The sequence below is a fragment of the Pipistrellus kuhlii genome, unplaced genomic scaffold, assembly GCF_014108245.1.
Source record: "Pipistrellus kuhlii isolate mPipKuh1 unplaced genomic scaffold, mPipKuh1.p scaffold_m20_p_2, whole genome shotgun sequence".
Classification (NCBI taxonomy): Eukaryota; Metazoa; Chordata; class Mammalia; order Chiroptera; family Vespertilionidae; genus Pipistrellus; species Pipistrellus kuhlii.
In genome coordinates, this window is record NW_023425515.1 from 16131872 (window position 1) to 16153103 (window position 21232).

The following is a 21232-nucleotide window of genomic DNA, read 5'->3' on the forward strand; positions in this document are numbered from 1 at the left end:
GCTGAGGGACCCTCTCCCCCTCATGCTCAAATTTTGTGCACCGAGCTTTAATCTTTTAAAAAAGGACACAAGTAACTCAGAAGATGCAAAAACTATGACTTGTTGGCTTAGAACTCCATATTACCTGTCCCTGTTGCACAGGTGCCATTTCCTAAGCTCATACCTATAGCCTCATGGGAAGTTACCCATAACCAACTGATGGATAAAGAAAAGTCTTGAACCTAAGTCTTGATCAAAGACAGTTTCAATGCCATATTGGAGTTCTATAGAAACGAATCACTGTCACAATACAGTCTCTCTCAGGAGTGACTCTGAAAATATGGGAATAGCCACAGGAGGTTCAAGGGTGTCAACTAGCTTCTCTTTGGCCAACCCACTGCTTGCACAATAGGCAAATGAACCAAGAGGCCCTGGTGAGAAGCTCAGAACCTATACATGGATCCAAAAGCAGGCGCTCCAGAAACCAAGAGATAGAACTTGGCTTATCCTCTCTCACCATCACTCTCAATGACCCAGTTGCAGAATTTGTACTTTCTGTCCCTACAACCTTGTATCTGCTGGGTTTGGAGATCTTGATTCCCAGGGGAGCATTGCTTCCCAGAAAACACAGTATTTTATTGAACTGGAATTGAACTATTTTTAACTCAGCATGCCAATGGACAATAAAAGAATTTCTATACATAATGGTTTGATTGTCATTCCAATTGTTGCTACACAATGGGGACAAATACAAGTATATCTACATTGCAGGACTCACTGAGGCACCTCTTGGAGATTCTGTGCCCAATGATAGTTGTAAATCTACACTCACAGCAACTATTGCCTGACTATGGAAAACAACTGAGAGTTCATGTATACTAGGGATGAGAGACTGTGCAACATACCAAGCAAGCAACCTAGAGCAGCTGATATACTGACTAAAGATGAGTGACAGACAAGGGAGTTGATAAATATCAGCTTTGACCCTGGGTCCCACTGCAGCAGTGAAAACTATTGTTTGGTTTCTAATCCTCTTTAAATCTCAGGTGATTGAAACTTACCACTACTTGGAAGGATTGGCCTTGCACCTCCATTTTTAAGAAGTAGAGAAAGCAATCTGTTTTCAGACAAGATCTAGGATATCATAATAGGATGCAAGTGAATCTGATTGGTGTAAGGATGTAGTATAGGAAACTCAGTCTATGAGTTTCCATCACTCCCTGTCTACCCCATTCCACCCAGACAGCAACCATTTGCAATGCTTCTAGCTATTTGAAATATAAACTAGTGTCTTAAGTCCCAGCCACTGCCACTGAATACTGAAGGCCCCCACATTTATCCCCAAATGACGGGGAGTGACTGCTATACTACAGGCCAGAGGCTCAGACTGCCCCAGGGGCTGCCTGGAAGGGCTACATAATACAACCTGGACATATAGGAAGTTAATGCCTTGTAAGGTGAACTTTACTACTGAAAGATAGTAGATGGGAAGGACACCAGGAAATACATTTCTCACCCTTCCTTCTCTCTGATAGACTGCTCTGAGGTGTGGTGTTTCCATAGGCTTTTCAGGAGCCATCCTGCAAATCTCAGCATCTGGCTGATTGTGTTAGGAAGATGTGGTGATCTTATTAGCTCATCCTCTTGAATTTTTTTTTTTTTTTTTGGTGCCTCAATTGCCTTAAACCTCATTCCTGCTTCCTTAGGAATGCACCCACCTCACCACCCCCAATACAATGTTAGATTTTTGCTGTAGATACTGAGCAAGAAGTCAACTATTTTAGTTTCTTTTAAAGAGTCGGTGATTCAGGACTCTGTTTCCAATCTGACATTAAGGAGCTTGAAGTCTCCACTCCATTCTAACAGCAGTTATAAAGCAGAACAAAATGAAAAATTAACTTTTTTTTTAAAGATCTGTCACAGATATAAGGTCACAGGGCAAACGCCTGCTCCAAAAATTGGAGAGAATTTTTATACTTGAATACAGAAAATCACAACTTACCAGAGCAAAAACCCAGGAACAGTCACCTCCATGGGAACCAATGCCAGAGTAGGAAAATCGGTAATGGATGAATTACTGGAGGCTCTGTGTGGACAATCTGAGAATTAAAAACTCCAGGGTGAACCAGTCACAGGGCCCCCACACCTTTGTGAGTTTTGCCTCCAGGAGCTCCACTAGGTCCTCACAGTGAATAGAAAATTTCCCACAAGTTTCCAGCAGCGCAGGACAAAAAAGAACCATGTTAAAATATGCCAGAGGATTTTGTTCTGAACAAGCCTGGTACCTATTTGCAGCCAGTAAACATTTGATAAATTGATAAGAGAACACGGGCAAATGTGAGAGAAAACATTTGTCCAATGTCTCAGTTTGTTGTGTGTGTGTGGAAGGAGAAAAAAGCATGGAATCTTGTTCTAGGCCTTGAGCTAGGAAAAGGGCACAGGTCTAATTACTGCCCTCAGAGAAGTCAAAGTCCAGTGGAGGAGGCAGACATGTGAACAGATTGATACAATGGAGGGGAAATGGAGACCCCCAAATGGAATCAAGTAATTCTAGATGGATTGGGTACAACCAGGGAAGAGAAGATGACAATCAGAGAAGACTCTCTAGAGAACAGGATCTTCCAGGATACATCTCGGAAAACGCAGTGTGCAAAGAAGGAAAGGGCATTCTAAGGCAGAGGAAACCAGGTTGTAGAAAAAGACAAGGACACCAAATCAAAGAAGACCTTGTGTGCAATAATATGGAACCTCATTTTACAAATACGGGGTTCCACTAAAGGCTTTTAAGCAGGAAAGATGGCTTGATCAGATTTATGTAAAGAAACTTTACTCTGTCTTCTGTGAATATTGTCACTGCTGTAGACAACTCTCCCAGCCACCTGTCACTGCTCAGCCTTAGAATATTCCATCTAGCTTGTAAGAAATAAGTCAAATGAGAAAACTTTGAAACTGCATAGTCAGAGATTCCTGGACTTGCTAGCTCACAAAAGGAAGAAAAAAATTGGAAGCCTGTTACTATCTTGCTGGAGATCTCACCTGCTATTTGATTTCCTTGTGACTGTGTAAGATTCTGATCCATTCTACTAAAAAGTGAAAGAAACCATGCTTTGGAATCTAATCTGAGCACTGGAAGTTTGTGGTAAAATTTAAGATGTATTGCCTCCTTTGCATTATTAGGCCATCCCCAAACAGTAATTATGAAGTTGCTTTCTCTTTTCTTCATAAATTCTATTAGTAGAAGAAGATTGCATGTATGAGCAACAAACACACATGGACACCAAGGGGTTGGTCTGATAACCCATCACTTGGCACCAAACATATTTTACTACTTTGTGACAGGATTGACATCCAAATGTTAACTCCTGGATTTCCGTAAGAACACAAATTCTGTCAAATTACAATAGGCAGGCAGCTATAGTCTATCCCTTTGCAAATGAATTTCAACACAATTACATCGTGCCAATCTCTTTTAAGACAAGGACACTTTAAAAACAAGCCAAAGTCTAAAGATGAAACTTTGTGGGTTCAGAACTCCCAAGAAGACAAAAACATCTCAAGTTCACTAAGGGAATGAAGAGGAGTAACTCTCCCCTCCCACCATTGCATCTCCATCCCAACCAGCATCCCAGTGTTTGTCCAAAGAGAGGAGGACCTTCAGCATTGGGGAAGATCAGAACTGGGGACTGAGGGTAACCAGGGTCTGATTGCTTTTTTTCCCACTCCTCCCTCACACAACAAAGCTTCACGTAGTCTGATTTGCCAAACAAAGCATCTTGCCTGCTTCCCCCCAACCCTGGCCCTAGGATTTGGGAAGGATTTTTTTTAATCTTATTGTTTAAAGTATTACATAGGTCCTCCTCCTCTTTCCCCCTCACCCCCCTAACCTCTTCCAGCCCATTTCTCTCCTCCCCACATCCCCCCACCCAGGCCCTCACCACCCCATTGTCCACGGGTTATGCCTATATGCATACAAGTTCACTGGTTGATCTCTTCTTAACCACCCTCTCCTGCAGGAAGGAATATTTTTAAACCAGCAATATCAACACCAACTGCAAGGAACTCATTATATTTGACTTCTTTTCAAGTCCCCTTACAAATATGGCCTTTGAAGCATAATGAAAACACCCAGAGACATAAATTGCTGCTTAAAACTGTCTCCTGTAGAACTTATCCCTTCTGCTGCAAAAAGATGAAAAGGAAATACTTTCAAGTGTTCTGAGTTCTGAACTTAATGGTCCATCATATGAACTTCAATTGGGGGGGGGGGCGGGGAAAGAGGGGAGGGGTCACCAAGTGTTTAAAAATCTGCTTTAATTATATTTTCATGAATTCCCAAAGAACATCGTTGCAGTGAATGTTACAAAAAAGCAGAGACAGACATCTGAACATGCAATAAAAAAATGGATTCACAGTGAAAATAATGTATGTTGGTACTAAAATATAGTTACTTGGCTCTCTGAAGGAAAAGGTTTCTTCTAATTATCTGTTCACTTGGGTTTTATTAGGAGAAAGTTTTGTGAGTTGTTTTTTTTTGTTTTGTTTTGTTTTTTCCTCAAAAGCTTTGGGGGAAGTTTTCAATTTCTGCTACAACTGTTGGCTACTGGAAGTCCCTCCTTCTGAAAGCCATTATTTGCAGCCTATTATTCAATCAGAAAATTCAAAAGTACAGCAAACAGCTCAGCAACTGTGTTCTTGTTACATACAAAGCCATTAGCAAAAATATGTAACAAATTTTAGGTCAAACAAACAAGTTTGACCTTATACTAGCATACAGAAGTTTGCTTTATTCCACACCCTCACTGCCTGCTGTAAAATGAGAGGGTCTGAGGGGGGAGTAGCTACCAGAACTCTTATTCTGGTTGAGGGAGAGGAATCTTAAAAGGTAAGGTAACGATTTTAATCACCTTTTAACCGAGTTGTAAAAACGCATCTGGGCTTCTCAACAAAGGAGGAAGAATAGGAACGATGATAATGGCTTTAAAAATAAAGAATGCATCCCTTCCTCCTTTGCAAAGTCTCTTAGCTAACTCAAGTTGGAGAGTGAAAATGACTGCGTTGGTGACTGTGATCTGAGGTGAAACATACATACACGGTCACCCAAGCTGCTGAGAAGGTTCACATGAAGGGCATGCACATATTTCATACCAACAGAGTTCACACTACAGGGGAGAAAGATCATACAGGTACGTGGGGGAATGCCACCCAAGTCTATACATAATCGCATACACAGGAAGAACTCATGGAGTCAAAGGGAGACCAAAATACAAGTTTAAAAAACACATGTCCAAACCATTTCAAAAGCCAAGGACCCTGCTTGCTTACTGAAAACTCTTGACGGTCCCACAGAATACCTTGTAAACATTGGAAATGCAGCGTTATGCAATTCACAGTCTCAAAAGAAAATAAATTTCTGGTTTATCATCGCTGCTTGGCTCTGTCTGCAAAACAGAATGATCCGAACAGAGCTGGTCGGCGTGGCCCGCGTGCAGGGCCGCGCATGCCCCCTCGGGGATGCCCCGGCCCTCCAGGCCGCCGGCCTTGGTGTTGCTCAGGTAGCCGGCTATGTAGGAGCCTGTGGAGTGTCGGTTCCCCGAGGGCGCGGGCGCCGTGGGCTTGTTTCGAAGAACCACCCCACCCACGTGGGTGGTGGGGTTCCCACCCCTTTGCCTGTTGGCTTCCTGCTTCTCCTTGGCGCGGCTGGCGATATTGCGCACCCTGCTCTGGCTTCTGGACGACAGCTTTCTGACCAGCGCCCTGGGGAGCTGATGGGCATCCTGCTTGGCGTACAGCACCTGGCAGCCGTCTTCCTGGTCCAGGGACACGAGTCTCCGCAGCTGCTCGGTCAGGGCATCCATAGGCTCTAACGATTGTGTCTTCACAGCCACCCCCTTCCTGTCCCGGATGCCCGTGGTGACAAAACTCTTGCTGATACACTGGTACTTGCTTTCGAAATTGCAGGCGATGTCCTCCGAGGTCAAGTCCCCCAGGCTTTTGGATTTGCAAGGACTGGGTAGCTTCAGAGCAGGCAGGGCAGGCTGCTGCGACTGCTTGGGGGCAGGGGCATGCAAGTCGTGGGCACCAGACAGGGGCACGCAGGTCTGGTTCGTCTTTGCATCAGAACCGGAGAAGTGCTTGTGCATAAAACCAGCACCCGGATAGGCCAGACAAGAACGACTCTGACTTTTGACATCTTGACCAGTGTTGAATGTTTCAGAGACAGGAGGCGGGAGCATTGCTTTGCAGTAGCCATTTCTTGGGCCTCTTTGAAAGTGGTCTACCACGTCCCGGCTGTACTTCAGTTTGAAAGGAGACTCTAGGGGACTGGTGCCTTCTCGCCTGTAATCATAGGTGGTTATGGACAGGTTTTCTGAGTCTCCTTCTATTTCCACGAGACTGCTCCCCCCAGAAATTAAACAGAGTGTGGGGTCGGCGATTCCATCCCCCAGGGTCACGTCGGTGGAAGAGGCGAGGCTGTTGTTCCTCAGGGTTCCCCAGTCTTTCCCATGGGTGGGACTTTTTGGTAGCCAGCAGTGAGACGTGTGAGAGGAACAAGGCAGGTTGCTGTCCGCGCCCTCTGTCTTGGCCTTAGCTGAAGGATCATCATCTAGTTTGGTTTTGGAGCCGTTAGGAGTTTCACAAACCACTGTGTGTGTTGAGTGTTCAGAGGTCTCAGGACTTAATGCAATCCTCTCAGGAGTTGAGCAGAATAAGGATGCCTTGGGTTTTCCCTTGGGAAAGTCATGCTTGAAGGGCGTTTTTAGGTCCATGATGGGCAAGGGAGGATGGTCTGACCTCACACGGGAGCCGCGAAGAGGAGAAACAACCGTGAGGTTAGACTGATCCCTGGTCTCCTCAAACTGGCCAATCAGTGCTGAGATGGAGCTGCCCGGCTCATTCTCTTTCGTTAAGGTGACATTGTCGATAAGACGGGAAATGTCACTCTCCTGCAGAATCTTGGTAGAATGTAAGTCAGGTGTGTCAGGACAGAGCGTTGAGACGTCTGACAAAGAAAAGGATGTTGTAGCTCTACCCTTACTGCCATTGCCATCCACGCTTTTAATCTCCAGATCACTCTGAGAAAGGATGCTTCCTGACAATGTGCCTTTCCCTTCCCCAGAGCCCCCAGCATTCCCATTCTCCTTAGCTTTCACCCTGTACGGATCTTGCGTGAGGTTAACTGCAGGGTTAAGAGCCAAATGCTTCTTTGGGGAGAGAGGTTTGTTGGGGCAGCGGTGTTCCTGGCCTTCGCCTGACACGGTTGGTTTGGTCCTCCCGCCCTTGGGACCTGGCACTCCCTCCTGTTCTGTGATTGGCATCTGGGTGGTGGACGCAGCAGAGCCCCCTTGGCTGATGTCTTTGTGGAGGAGAGCGCTGGAGGAAGAGGATAACTTTTTGCTGAAATGTGGAAAACGTTGGTCTTTTATGCTTGCCTTCCCATTTCTGCTGCCATCCTCGTCCTCTGCTGAATGAAACAAACAACATTTTAGGTGACATGGGGCACTTTATGTAGAAGCTGCACACACTCATGTTTGTCTCCAGACAGACAAATGGAGAATGTAAATCTGTCACATCGTGAGAGGATATAATCATGGGTTGCATAGATTTTCGACAAAGTATCTGTGTGATGGAATGGTAAAATATATGTATAGGAATTTCATTGAAGTTTCCTTTGAATATTGATTACATCAGTTAAGAATGTAATATTCATTATCCAAAATAATAATAATAATAATGTCAATGAGTTACCATACTTTTACAGTGAGGATTACCTTAAGTTGTTTCCTATTCAGATTTGTACTACACAGAAGCATGGCAATAAAAACAGAACAAGACAGCTCTGTTAAACAAAGTATTGTGGTACCTGTAAGCAAGATACTATAAGTTTTCAGAGTTAAACATGTATTAACAGTACAAATCATATTATCTTTAGAAAAATTGTTCTGGCAAAAGATATAATTAATTTCTAAAACAAAAGGGAAGGTGCAATAAGTATATTAAAATGTCAATATATTGGCTTTAAAATGTAAAATTGAAGAATCGGTCACTTATTCTATGCCACTGTGAATGCCTAATTTTCTGTTATCATATTTTTGTTTCTAGTAAACACACTTTATATTGCAATCTCCCCTACACGAGGCAGCAAAATATCAAGCACAGTAAGGAAAACTGTAAAAACGCACAAATCACAGCAATTTGGGGTACCCCACCATGCTTATTATAGTGCTAAGACAATATTGGGTGTTTAAGTATTCTTGATCAGATTCTTTTAATACTATTTCAATGCTTTCAGTCATGATCTATAAAAAATAATTTGTTTAATTATTAAATATTTTCCTAACTAAAAATATTCATCATAAGTCTTTAATAAACCCTAAAATTATAAGGAAAATAATTAAATTTCCAATGATGTTACTACTCAGAGTTAGGCACTGTATGTTTTTGTGGAGGAATAGAACGATGTATAGAATTTTATATTCAACATTTTCACCAATTAATATTTTTCTACATTATAACTTGAATCATTCCATGGCTATATATTAATCCACATTTGCCACAAACTTTATATATACATATACATATACATATACATATACATATACATATACATATACATATACATATACATATACATATACAAAAGACTAACTTACATTATTGTTTTTAAAATGGAAAAAAGAAAATCACCTCAATATTGCTTTCTAACTCACCTTAATGCTATTAACATCTTAATTTTGGCACTGACAAAATTTTTTGGCATTGACTACCAATTTTTATGAAATGTAGTTTTATTTTCTCCCAAATGGAATGCTAATATAAATTTTGAAGCATGTATTTCATCTCTCCCCTGATATTCCTCTTAGCAAAAATTTAAGACTTTTAAACTCCTTTTTTCTTATTCAAATAAGCCATTCAAAAATTGGTGTGTCTCCCTAGAATATCTTTAAAATAAAAAAAATTAATATAAGCAAAATGGTGCTTGTGAGAAGTTGATTATTGAAATTAGACTGTATGACTCAAAGGAGAATTTCCTAAAAGAAATAGGTATCACATTCGACTTGTCTGAAATTATCCTGATTTAATTAGAACATACTTGTTTCAGAGACATGAAATGAACACAGTTTGGGTGCTAAATTATTCTAGAATAAGTCAGGAGAAGGAGTCACCGACACAAGCCAAGAAGTCTTTGGTACATTGCAAGGCAAGCCTCACTGCTTATCAAGTTCTTGATATGAGGGAAATATTCTGCTCAAATCAGGGAACAGCTGGGTAACAGGCTTGAGGAGCCTATAACCCGGAAGGAGCTGCAGCCTGGCTGCCTTCCCAGCAGCATCCAGGGATCGGGGAAACGAGGCCACAGGAAAACAGCGCCTGAGCCACCTCTTGAGGAATCAGAAATGTTTAAGTGAGGATAGCAACTTGCTTTAACATCTGGTTTTTCCTCTTTCTCCATGAACATTCCCAATCACAGAAATGTTTTATACGTTGGGAAGAGAAATATAACTATATCCAACTTCAGAAAAATCAACACATTCCTATTCAACCTGGGAACAATCAGTATATAAGGTACCCACCGAGAAAACCAAGGTCTTGCTCGTTTTCTGCAGGTGTCCCCTCTCCCTTCCAGACCCAGCAGATCCCTGCAATCGCCCCTGCTGGTGTCTCTTCCCTCTCTGTCACTTTCAGATGGCAGTGTGAGTTTAGGCTTAAGCTCTTCTACCACCCTCTCCCCAAAGTTTAAAATCTGGTCTAAAAAAAATAACTTTAGTGCAGCCGATGTTGCTCAGTGGTTAGTCTGGCTGGTGTGGCTCAGTGTTGACCTTTGAACAAGGAAGTTATCCTTTGATTCCTGGTCAGGCACATGCCCAGGGTTGCAGGCTTATCCCCTAGTAGAGGGCTTGCAGGAGGCAGCTGATTAATGAGTCTCATCATTGGTGTTTCTCTCTCTCCCTCTCCCTATCCTTTCCTCTCTGAAATCAATACAAATACATACATACATATATATACATATATATATATATATATATATATATATATATATAATATTTATCTATACACATATATATTATATATTCATATCTATATTCATATGTATATTCACATATATATTCATATATATATTTTTTTAAATAACTTTAACAACTACTTATTTTTCAGTGTGTTTTACTTTGACTACGCATGTCAACCACACATTATAATAACTAGAGACCACAATGCCGCTCACAGGGCTTTCTTTGCAGAGTAACGTAAAGCAACTTACCCAGAGAGCTTTCTCTGCCGTCGGGGTCCTTTGCCGTCTCGGATACCGGCAGCGACAGAGCGCCCAGGAAGCACTTGTCCACGGGCATGGAGGCCGGGCGCGCCTGCAGGCTCCTGGCGGTCCTCCTCACCACGCCATCCGGAGCCCGGGCGGCCTCGGGCGCGGGCTCCCTCACCTCCACCACCTCCTGGAAGCCCACTTTGCTCTTCTTCCTGCCCTTGGCCGGCGCGCTGGCCGTGCGGCGCAGGATCCGCTCCCCGATGGACCGCTTCCGCACATAGTGGGCATTGCCCTCCGAAGAGCAGTGCCTGGGGTTCTTATTGAACAGGCCCTTCAAGCCCTGGAGCTGTCTGTTCTGCAGATACAAAAAGGACCCACCGCAAAGTCAGTGCAGGCACGGGTGTCCACAGCGTGCTCTTTTTAAGATGACAGCTCATGAAAAAATGGAATTACAAAATGGAAACCATCAGCCATTGCAAGATATTCAGACCAAGGAGACGGCAGCTCACAGCATGTTTGCACAGCGTCATGCACATCTTATGCACCTTACTTCGTTCCCTACCCAGAGGTGACGAGGGGGCAGGAAAAGCTTTCACAGTTAACGGACTGTTAAAAACTTCGGCTGCCTTAAAGCAAACAGATGTGTGTTTCAAACTGGGAAGCAGGAAAATGGAGTGACATGAGAGAGCATGAGGCCATAACGGTTTAAAAAGAGACGTATGTCAGCAAGAACAAAGCATCACCATGCGGAGCAAACTACCTTGGTAGCTCCTAGAAAGTGCAAGATAGTGTAACTGGGGTTGAGTATCAAAGGGCTCCACTGCAAGGGGAGAGACAAACAGACAAATCACAGTTTGGGCTCAGTTCACGGTGGCACAAGTGAAAATGAAAGAAAAAAAAAATGCATAGAGGCTTCTCTAAACCCTGTCTTGGGGTTTCAGTGATGTCAGCCACAGGTTCATTCATGGCTCCACTCACCACCACCGCATGGAAGTTTGTGCATCCCAACCCAAACAGACCTTCAAAGTAATAAATTTTATGACGTCTAAGTGGACACTGTTTAGGAGAGAGGAGTCCTGCGGAACATGTTCTTTTTCATGTTTTTATTTATTTCTGGATTAAGTTTTTAAACAGCTTCTGAATTTTATTATTTCCCGTCAAGTATGATAAATGCTAGAAAAAAACTACTTAGTTACCCTAGGATTCCTAGAAATCCAAGAGTCATTTTTCGATCATTTATGTCTGTGTGTATTTAGGCCAGAGGAAAAAAATATCAACAAGCAGCACAAACAGAAACCTAGGACGAGGCGTAGAGAGTCAAGGAATAAAACTGCATCACTCTTAGAGATTAGATTCTCAGACATCCCATCACATAAGACTGATGTGAGAAACATACACCCCTAATTGGGGCTGAGCTCATCCACTCCTTAGAAATTGCCTTTTGTCGTGGTAAGATTAATATCAGCCAACATTTTTGAGCATTTATTATGTGGCAGGCAGCCTTCTAAGGATAACAGTTATTTATTTATGAGGTAGGCACTATTTTTACTCCACACTTACAAGGTGAGAAAGCTGAGGCTCAGAGGATGTAGTATATGCCTCTGCAGCGAAGCCCCACGCTACGCATTCTTTCTGGGAAAGAACCACCGTATTCCTGGGCCTTACTCAGTGCTCTCAGAATCCCTCCGAATCCCAGCTGGTTCTGCAAACACATTCCAGTGGCCAAGTCTCCAATTACTTGGCACGACCAGAGGACAGCCTATTGATTTATAAACCTCGAGGGAGTCGTACCGTGAAGTGAGCGGTGTCAGGAGAGAACTAGAATATAATACATTTTTGTGGTCTTTTTCTTAAGCCCTGTGGGTGGCTTTAAATTTCATTCTTGAATTTTAGGTTTTCTATTAAATATAAATGGCATCCAATGAAGGCAGCCTGCCTAGAACTGGCTGGAATCACAGCTTAGTTAGGACAAGTAATTCATCACACATCTGAGGCACACACATTTTTCATTGCAGCCAGCTGGGATTTTTTAAGAATAAGAATTAAAATTAAAAAATCAACATTTAGCTGAAACCGGTTTGGCTTAATGGGTAGAGTGTCAACTTGGGGACTGAAGGGTCCTGGATTCGATTCCGGTCAAGGGCATGTACCTTGGTTGCGGGCATATCCCCAGTAAGGGGTGTGCAAGAGGCAGCTGATCGATGACTCTCTCTCATCGATGTTTCTAACTCTCTATCTCTCTCCCTTCCTCTCTGTACAAAATCAATAAAATATATATATTTTTTAAATCAACATTTAACTCCATCTCCACTGTGTTAACCAATGATCACTTGAGAGAATAGTTTTCTGTCAAGCCCAGAGGGACCTGCTGGGAGGAAGGAGTGGGTACACACCCCTAGGAGCAGGTGGATGGGGACCTGAGCACAGGAGAGCACAGGGCTCCATGAGCTTCCCTACAATTTTCTGCTCAGGAGGTACAGTCCTTTGATGCAATTAGTCAGTAAGTAACTTGGTTAAGGACCATCTGATTGTTACATGTAGCTTTAACCCCTGTAATCTTGCTCACCTTTCCATAGATTTCATTGATGGTTATGTGAACAAATATGGATGCTTCTGTCAGCCCTTCCAAATAGACATGCCGGTAGCCTGATAAGAGAAGAGAAGGCAGTTTTCTTTCATTGCACTTGCATTTAGCTTCCCCACCGGTACAATCAAATTAGGATTTTGACTTTACATTTCACAAAGCACATCCACACACATATTGCCACACAACGCGTTTAACATGTCACACATTGTGTATATCAACACCCTATATTAAATCTTCCAAAGAAAATGAAATGGCCAGTCTAGAGAGGAAAGGCCAGGCCGTACCTACCAGGCACTAAGCTGCTGAAGGTCACGGTTCGTTGTCCAACGAAGTCTCGTCCAATAGGATCGTGATCCCACACAAGGAACCGAACCAAAGCTATTTCTGGCATGTGTACTGTAAATGTCAGGGTTTCTTCCCACACAGGGTTAAATCCTCCGAGAAACAGAAAAAGAAAAATCAGAAAAGCAAAGGGGTTGGCTAAAAATGAATTGGCCACAACATCTGCAAAGCAGGCAGTGAAAATTGCTTGCAATGGTTATTAAACTCATACAGAAGACCAAGCCGCCCCATGATGCCTTACTGAAATAAAGCCTCGGAATTTACCCCATTGCTAGAAAATAATTGGTAAGAAAATTGCCTGTAAATGATTACATTTATTCTAATAATCTTTGATGCCAAATTGCACTGCAGAGAAAGCTCTATCACACAATATTCAGGATGCTTCAATGAGGTCAAAATAGCTATAGTAGGGATCTAACAATGTTTTAGCATAAAATTATAAAGGATGATTCCCACCCCCATCCCCACAAGAGAATTATGCCTCTCGCTCATCAAAAATTCTGCTGCTGCAATAATCACTAGCAAGTGTTTCATAAGGAAGGTGTCTTGCAGATTTCAATGCTTAGATATCATGCTATTTAATTCTTAAGGCAATCTTCTAAGGGTGGTAGATCAGGGTTTGTTTTTGTTTTCTTCTATTGAAGAAAAAAGAAATGTGTATTACCAACATTCAAAAATTACACAGGTAACACATACTCCTTTTTTTTAAGTAGGAAAATAATTTTATAGTTGAAAACTTGATGTTCAGAGAAAATAATGTGCCTAGGGGCACACAATTAGTAACATTGCCTAATTAGACTATTTATTAATGATTACTCATGGCTTCTTGTGAAGCAAGACCTTACTACATAAAGATGAAGTATTTTTATAGCTACTAAAAATAAATAGAAAGGTCTATAATCCAATTCAAATTCTATATGAAAAAAAAACTTTATTTCTTGGTAAGATTCTCTCAGATAAAATAATTATTTAAATTGATAAAAATTTAAGTACTCTATAAGTTTTTCCTTTCTGAAAAGGAATATAAATTTTGTTATAATGTATGCACTTGGGGGCATCAGCATTTAACCCTGTTAAACACTTCCGCTAATGGTGTAATTATGGACTGAAAAGCATTGAAACACAGTCCCTCCTGAGCAAAAGAAGAAATTTTCTTTGTCTTGACTTAGTGATGACCTCTCAATTACTTCTGGGTGAAAAAAAACTTTGAACACTGATAGGAAAATGCAATATAGGAAGTTCTTAAGCATGGTACTTAAGTAATAAGTCTGTGCTACTCTTCTACCCCCAAATTCCTCTCCTTAAAGTAGTGCTTAGAAAAACTCCCCTTCAGAACGCTCTTTGAATTTCTCATCTCTCCAATGTTCTGAGAATTGAGAAGAACAAGTATGCAATAATGTTTATCAAACATATGAACAAGCACAATTTTAGATGATTGCAAAGGAAAAGACACGAAGGTTGGGTAGAGAAAGTGGTCTTTACATTAGAGCCAAAAATACAAGGATGCTGCCCATTCGCCACATGTGCATATTCAAGAAGAAGACTTGCCAGAGCATGCTGCCTGCGCCTTAGAGTCTCACATGCTCCAGAAAACAGGAGAAATCATCAGGACATAGATGTCCATAATAAAAACACAATATAAAAACAGGACGGAGGCATTTTCCTAAGTGGAGTTTTAACTCAGCCCTTTAAAAATAGAATTTATTCTTTTCATGAGGAAAAAAAAAAAAATTTGGTTTGAAAGCAAAAATCTCGAGAGCCTACATTGCAATGTCCATCAAAACATCTCATTCATTCATTAATTCTATGTTTACTTAGTTTTATGTGTTGAATAACCCTTAACAAACTCAGGTGGCAGTTATGGACTTTAGGAATTTCTGTTCTACATAGACACATTTTTTCTGTTTCAGTGTAAATTCTATTTCTAGACCACCCTGATTAAAGTGAACACAGGTTATCATCTTACCATTGTCATCCACCACACGGGTTTGATCTTTACAACAATCTACTGGCAATCCAATAATTTCAACTTCAACAAAAGGATCGATGATCTATAAAGAGAGTGTATTATAATGATTCATACATTTCTATGCAAGTGTTAATTAATATGAGAATACTGGCCCAAAGGTCTACAATTCAGCAGTAACCCATTTTATTAGGTACTTAACAAGAAAAAGAAACTGTACTAGGTGCAATAAATACAGCTACATGGGACAGAAAAAAAATGGATTAAATTTTTGTTTGCCAATATCTATTAATGCTATACAAACTTTACTCAATGATCTACAACTTCAGTTCAGGATATACACCCAACATATATGTGAGTTTTTGTCTCTGTACAAATGCTCAGAGCAGCTGTATTCATAATAGTGACACTGAAAACAACCTAAATGTATGTTATGAGTGGGATGAATAAATTATGAAATATCCATTTAATGAATACTATACAACAATGAAAAAGAACAATTTCCACTATCCTATCTAATAAAGAAAGAATATGCTAATTGTCTTCCCCGCCCTCAAAGATGGTGGCACCCACAACCACAAGATGGCGGTGCCCAGTTCCCTCAGCCCCCCAGCCACCTAGGGCTGACCCAAGGCACTGGCAAGCTTCTGATGGTGACTTCCCAGCCTCCCAGGGCCACCTGAAGCTCAGGTAACCAGGGCCAGCCAAGGCTTGCTCTGCCAGCAGTGGCAGCAGCAGAGGTGTGATGAGGCATCGCCTTCCCCTGATCGCCAGGTCACCTCCCACCCCTGAGGGCTCCCAGACTGTGAAAGGAGACAGGCCTGGATGAGGGATCCCCACTCCAGTGCATGAATTTTTATGCACTGGGCCTCTAGTATAGACATAATGTTGAGCAAGCCAGACACAAAGAGTGAATACTGTAAAAAGTAATTTACAAAAAGTTTGAGCACAGACAAAATTATTATGATAGGAGTTGGTGTTTGATGAGGGAGCAGTACTGACAAGGATGGACAGAAGCTTTCTGAGAATTCTGTCTTTGAATTGGGTTATATAATAATTAATAGAGGTTATCCTCATTGATCTGTGAATTTTGATGTAGTTAAATCAGTGGTACTAGAATATAAAATTAAATACTATAAAATTAAAAAAGATTTTAAAAGATTTAAAAATAATAAAAAGAAAAAACATGAGTGTTTAGTCTTCCTCCCACTCCCTCCACATCACCCCTCCTCTAGGAGAAGGCATCCTGCTTTGCTGACCATCTGGAAGCTCATTACCTATTGCAGGTTCCAGATAATGAGCAATGAAGGACTCAAACCCAAAGGGAACCAAGAGAGCAGAGAGAATGTTTGAAGTCCAAGAAAATAACATTTTTAGAAGCTTAGCAAGTAAAGAGAATGTAGATCCCTCATCTGTGAGCCAGAGATAACTGTGTCTGCTTCACCTCACCGTGACCCAGGTGAGACACGAGAAGAATAAAATCAGACAGTAGCAGCAAGTCCACAGAGAAATTGGGAGGTAGGGCACCTAACAGATGGTAATTTACTAGATGTGGAAAGCAACAACGACGACAAGGAAAAAAAAGTGAAAATTAAAGATGACAATTTCTGATTGGGAGCAAGAAAAATTGTCATTTGATTCTCAGAAATATGAATAACATGAGAGGATAATGGAAGCCAGGGTGGGAAGAAAAACCTCTATCTTTATTTTCATTACCCTTTGACTAAAGGACAACATAGTAGTATTAGTACTGCAGTTTTGTCTCTTATAGAAATCACAGATGTTCTCATGTCATGCTATGGTTGTTGAAGAAATCTTCATGAATCAGCTATACTCATCACAACTTAAAATTCTAACAATTATTAGACCACCTCCAATCTTACTATTTACTTACTGCATTAATAAACATGTATATTTGTATGTCACAATTTGTTTATAATATTTTGATAATTGAATTTTAATGTAACTGGTTTCTGTGTGGCCCTATTTTATACATTTAAAAACATTATTCTGAGAAAGACCTCATCAGACACCAAAGGGTTCCATGGCTCAAAAAAGTTATAATATCCTAATAAAGAACCTTATAAGCCAAGATAAGGAGGTTGGACATTGTTTTAATTACAAAGAAAGATGATCCCTATACATTTAAAAGATTACTCTAACTCCACAGACTCTGTATTAATTACAAAGGTAAAGAGATGCCTATTTAATAAAGACAAAGAGTTTATGGTGATACTAAACTGTAGAGCTGCATGGTTTCCCATAGCATTCACAATCCAGAAATGATGGTTTAACAGGTAGGAGTGGCAAAGAGCCTGATGGGCCACTCCTGAGAGGATGGGCATGAACATAAATAGGAGGAGCTGACAGGTTGGGAGAAAATTGTGGCCAAGAAAGTCAAGACTAGGTGTAATGGGAACAATTGAATAAAAGCTCTGTAAAGACAGGATGCTGTGGTCATAGAGAAGACATTTTTAAAAATATATTTTATTGATTTTTTTTTTTACAGAAAAGAAGGGAGAGATATAAAGAGTTAGAAACATCAATGAGAGAGAAATATCAATCAGCTGCCTCCTGTACACCCCCCACTGGGGATGTGCCCACAACCAAGGTACATGCCCTTGACCGGAATCGAATCTGAGAACCTTCACTCCACAGGCCTATGATCTATCCACTGATCCAAACTGGTTAGGGCTAGAGGAGACATTTTAAAACCATGCTATAGAGGAGTAGCAAGTAATGGCAAGGTTCAGAATGTGGCCAAGAGCAGGTGGTTGATGTGCAGCAGAGAGGAGGGGATGAGGAAGGTGGGTGGAAAATTAGTCTTATGCAATGCTTCTATTAATAATAAAGTTTTTTTTGTACCCCAATGTTAGCATTTCCTATGTCGGTCTTGAATAATAAATTGAATCATATAAACTCATGCCTCCAAGGACTGGGTGTGCTTTGCCCGTAAGAGCTAGTTAATATCCAGTGAGCTGAGATCAGTGGCTCATTTATAAACACACACACACACACACACACACACACACACACACACAGTACCTGATATTTTGGATGAAGTGTGAACCCAATAAGATAGTCACAAAATTAACCACTGGGTCACACGTGGCTTACCTCTCCTCGGTCTCCAAACATGGAGTCTGGAGGTTTGGGAAGCTGTTGTCCACTGATCACTTTCAGGATGAGCTGCTTTTTGGGGTTGGCAGGAAGTGGGTCACCAGAGAAAGGGTTGAAAGTACCTAAGCCAAGTAAGCAGATGTTAAAATATAACATTAGTAGCATGGAAACACACACACATACACACACAGCTAAAGCTTGTAGAAAAAAAGAAATGACAAGTGCTGAGTTACTAGATTGTGTCTTAGAGCCAAGAAATTATCAGATAACTATCATTGTGGCCTCTGCATGAAGGCAATAGCAGCTGGCATTTCCATAGCTGTGGCTTTTGGTAGAATCCATGCTCCCAAATCAAAGGAATGGGCCAATTTAAAGCATGTGTCTGCAATGCAATTATCAACCGTGGCATGGGGGCAATAGTATAGGGAAGGGGAACAGTTATGTCAGATTTAAATAATTTCCTAACCTAAACTATATTGGCTATAGAGTGAATATAACAAACAGAAAGACAATCTGAAATTAAGTAAATAGCAGAGAAAAAAAAAGTACATACAAGGTAAAGAATCCTGAAGATACACCTGTCAACACATTTTAACCTAAATTATTAAAAATCCAATTTGGAGAATTTTAATAAGCAGAACCAAAAAGCATGCCCCCCCCCAATCTAAAATGACATTATCTTTATTTCTTATTAGCACTATTTTGTACTGGAATTCCAATTTGGAGAATTTTAATAAGCATGGTTTTTTTTTAATCTAACACTACATTATCTTTCCTCTTTTATTAACACTGTTTTGTAATTGGACCATATTGACTAAAGAGCTAGATAAGCCCAGCAGGTGTGGCTCAGTGGTTGAGCAACAACCTATAAAGCGGGAGGGTCAGAGCTCGATTCCTGGTCAGGGCATATTCCCGGGTTGTGGGCTTGAGCCCCACTGTGGGGCATACAGAAGACAGCCAATCAATGATTCTTTCTCATTATTGATTTTTCTCTCTCTTGCTCACTCCCTCTCCCTCCCTCCTAAAATCAATACAAATATATTTTTAAAACTACAAAAATAAAGGGCTTGATAAAATTGTTTCGGGTGGTATTTTAATTTTGCCACCAGATTTCCAACTCATACACCCTAAGAAAGCTTCTGAGATGGCTCAGACCTTAGTCATGGTAGACAGTCCAATTTAGAAGTAATTCTCAATGAATGAATGTCATGCTGGGCACTGGATTTCAGATGACAATCCATTGCTACCCCTGTCCTCTTTCACATGCAAAACCTCAGGAGGGAACATTCTACACATCATAGCGTGACAAGAGTTTTAATTTACACTCCAACTTGAACCTACCTCTTTTTTTAAATCGTGTTGCTAAATACTGGACATCACACTTTCTAGAGAGCTCCTTCAATAGAGGTCACCTGCCTTCAGATAACAACTAGGAAATTAACACATACCTTTGCACATTTGCTGGGGTTTGAGGACATAGCCACAGTTTCCATTTGTCTTGAATTTGGCTCGGTTTAACTGCATGATTCGCCCTTCAGACTGGTAGTTCAGTGCCACTGCGCAAGTTCAAGGTTTGAGAGAATTAGGCAAAATGTCAGCATAGACTCAAGACATGAAGAAGACCACACCTTCCCAAGGGGTGCATACCTAGCTGGCAGCCTGCGTTCCAGTAGGGTAGTGGGTTGAAGTTGCTGGAGTCAATACGATAGGCAGAGGGGTAAATCCTTGTGAGTTGCTTTTGGTTATAAATCATGAACTGCTCTGATTTCTGCTGAACCACCTGGTGTGCTCTTGTTTCACTGAATGATAACACGTTTCCTGTGGTTCCTGAAGTTTTCAATAAAGAAAAGACAAAAGTGAGAACTACAGCAAAACAACAACAAAACAAACAAAACAAACAAACAAAAACAAAAAAAACACCCAACCACTTACCAAAGACCTAATAATATATCAGATTATACCCACTGTAAAAATGTGGAGGCAACTCTTGAGCAAGAAAGAACCATATAATCCCATCCTGGGACTGTTTTGACATTTTGAGGCCAAAAATGAACTGTGCTGAGATAAGTGCCTGTTTTGAGGTCCCATGTTCTCCCAAGACTTAGACCAGTGTTTTTCAACCTTTTTTGGGCAAAGGCACACTTGTTTCATGAAAAAAATCACGAGGCACACCACCATTAGAAAATGTTAAAAAATTTAACTCTGTGCCTATATTGACTATATATAAAGTAATTCTCTTGAATAGGAATCAAATAAACACAAAGAAAGTATTTTATAATTACTTTATTATGAAATATTAAGTAAACAAAATAGTGAAAAATTATAAAATTCTTGTCTTGTCTGCACCTACGTACGGCACACCAGGCAACATCTCTAGTGTGCCGCGGAACAGCGGTTGAAAAACGCTGACTTAGACCATCTCACTAGTTCTCCTCTATCTAGCTGGTATGAACAGGGTGGGCAGGAGAAAAAATTTCGGTGCATAATTCAAAAAGAATGTCTTTGCCAAAGATATAAACAGCATAGATAAATAAAACTATCTGTGTAACTTAGTCTTGACAACAGGGAGACATTCATTGAAGGCATTCATCTAAAAAAGCACACATGGGAATCATGTATTAACTAATAGCATTCAGAAATAAAGAAAAAAAATACAATTCCAAAAAAACTAAATTTGAGTTTTTAGGTTAATTTGAACAGAATTATAGAACTATAATTATATTTGGGAGATAAAAATTACAATGGAGAAAGAGTTCAAAAGGCATTATAAAGAAATAATGTTTCATAAATAAGAATAAACATCCACCTCCCCAAGTTTATAAGCAATGGAAAAATAACAGGAGGTAAACAAGCAGGAAGCTTATATTAAAATGCTTGCTTGGACATCAGGACGGGTCAGTCCAGGGCCAAGGATACTGCAGGTTTGGGGTAATGATGGGGTAAACCTCCAAATATTTAATATCCTACCCTTTCCCCAATC

The 21232-nt window shown here is 40.8% G+C and overlaps 1 protein-coding gene across 4 annotated transcripts in view; it reads right to left on the reverse strand.

Moving 5' to 3' along the window:
* Nucleotides 1-4273: 4273 nt before the first annotated feature.
* Nucleotides 4274-21232, reverse strand: part of PLCH1 (phospholipase C eta 1) — a 181843-nt gene continuing 164884 nt past the window's right edge. For 2 of the 4 annotated variants that reach the window (XM_036444240.1, XM_036444239.1), the window contains exons 16-23: nucleotides 19900-20079; nucleotides 19701-19808; nucleotides 18250-18374; nucleotides 15133-15217; nucleotides 13113-13259; nucleotides 12804-12883; nucleotides 10238-10592; nucleotides 4274-7441 (exon numbers count right to left, since the gene is read on the reverse strand). In XM_036444240.1, coding sequence (XP_036300133.1) covers nucleotides 5364-7441; nucleotides 10238-10592; nucleotides 12804-12883; nucleotides 13113-13259; nucleotides 15133-15217; nucleotides 18250-18374; nucleotides 19701-19808; nucleotides 19900-20079 — 3158 coding nt within the window. In that variant the 3' untranslated portion in view covers nucleotides 4274-5363. Of the gene's footprint in view, nucleotides 7442-10237; nucleotides 10593-10997; nucleotides 11058-12803; nucleotides 12884-13112; nucleotides 13260-15132; nucleotides 15218-18249; nucleotides 18375-19700; nucleotides 19809-19899; nucleotides 20080-21232 lie in introns of all 4 variants that reach the window. The other 2 variants (XM_036444237.1, XM_036444241.1) reach the window with 2 other exon arrangements.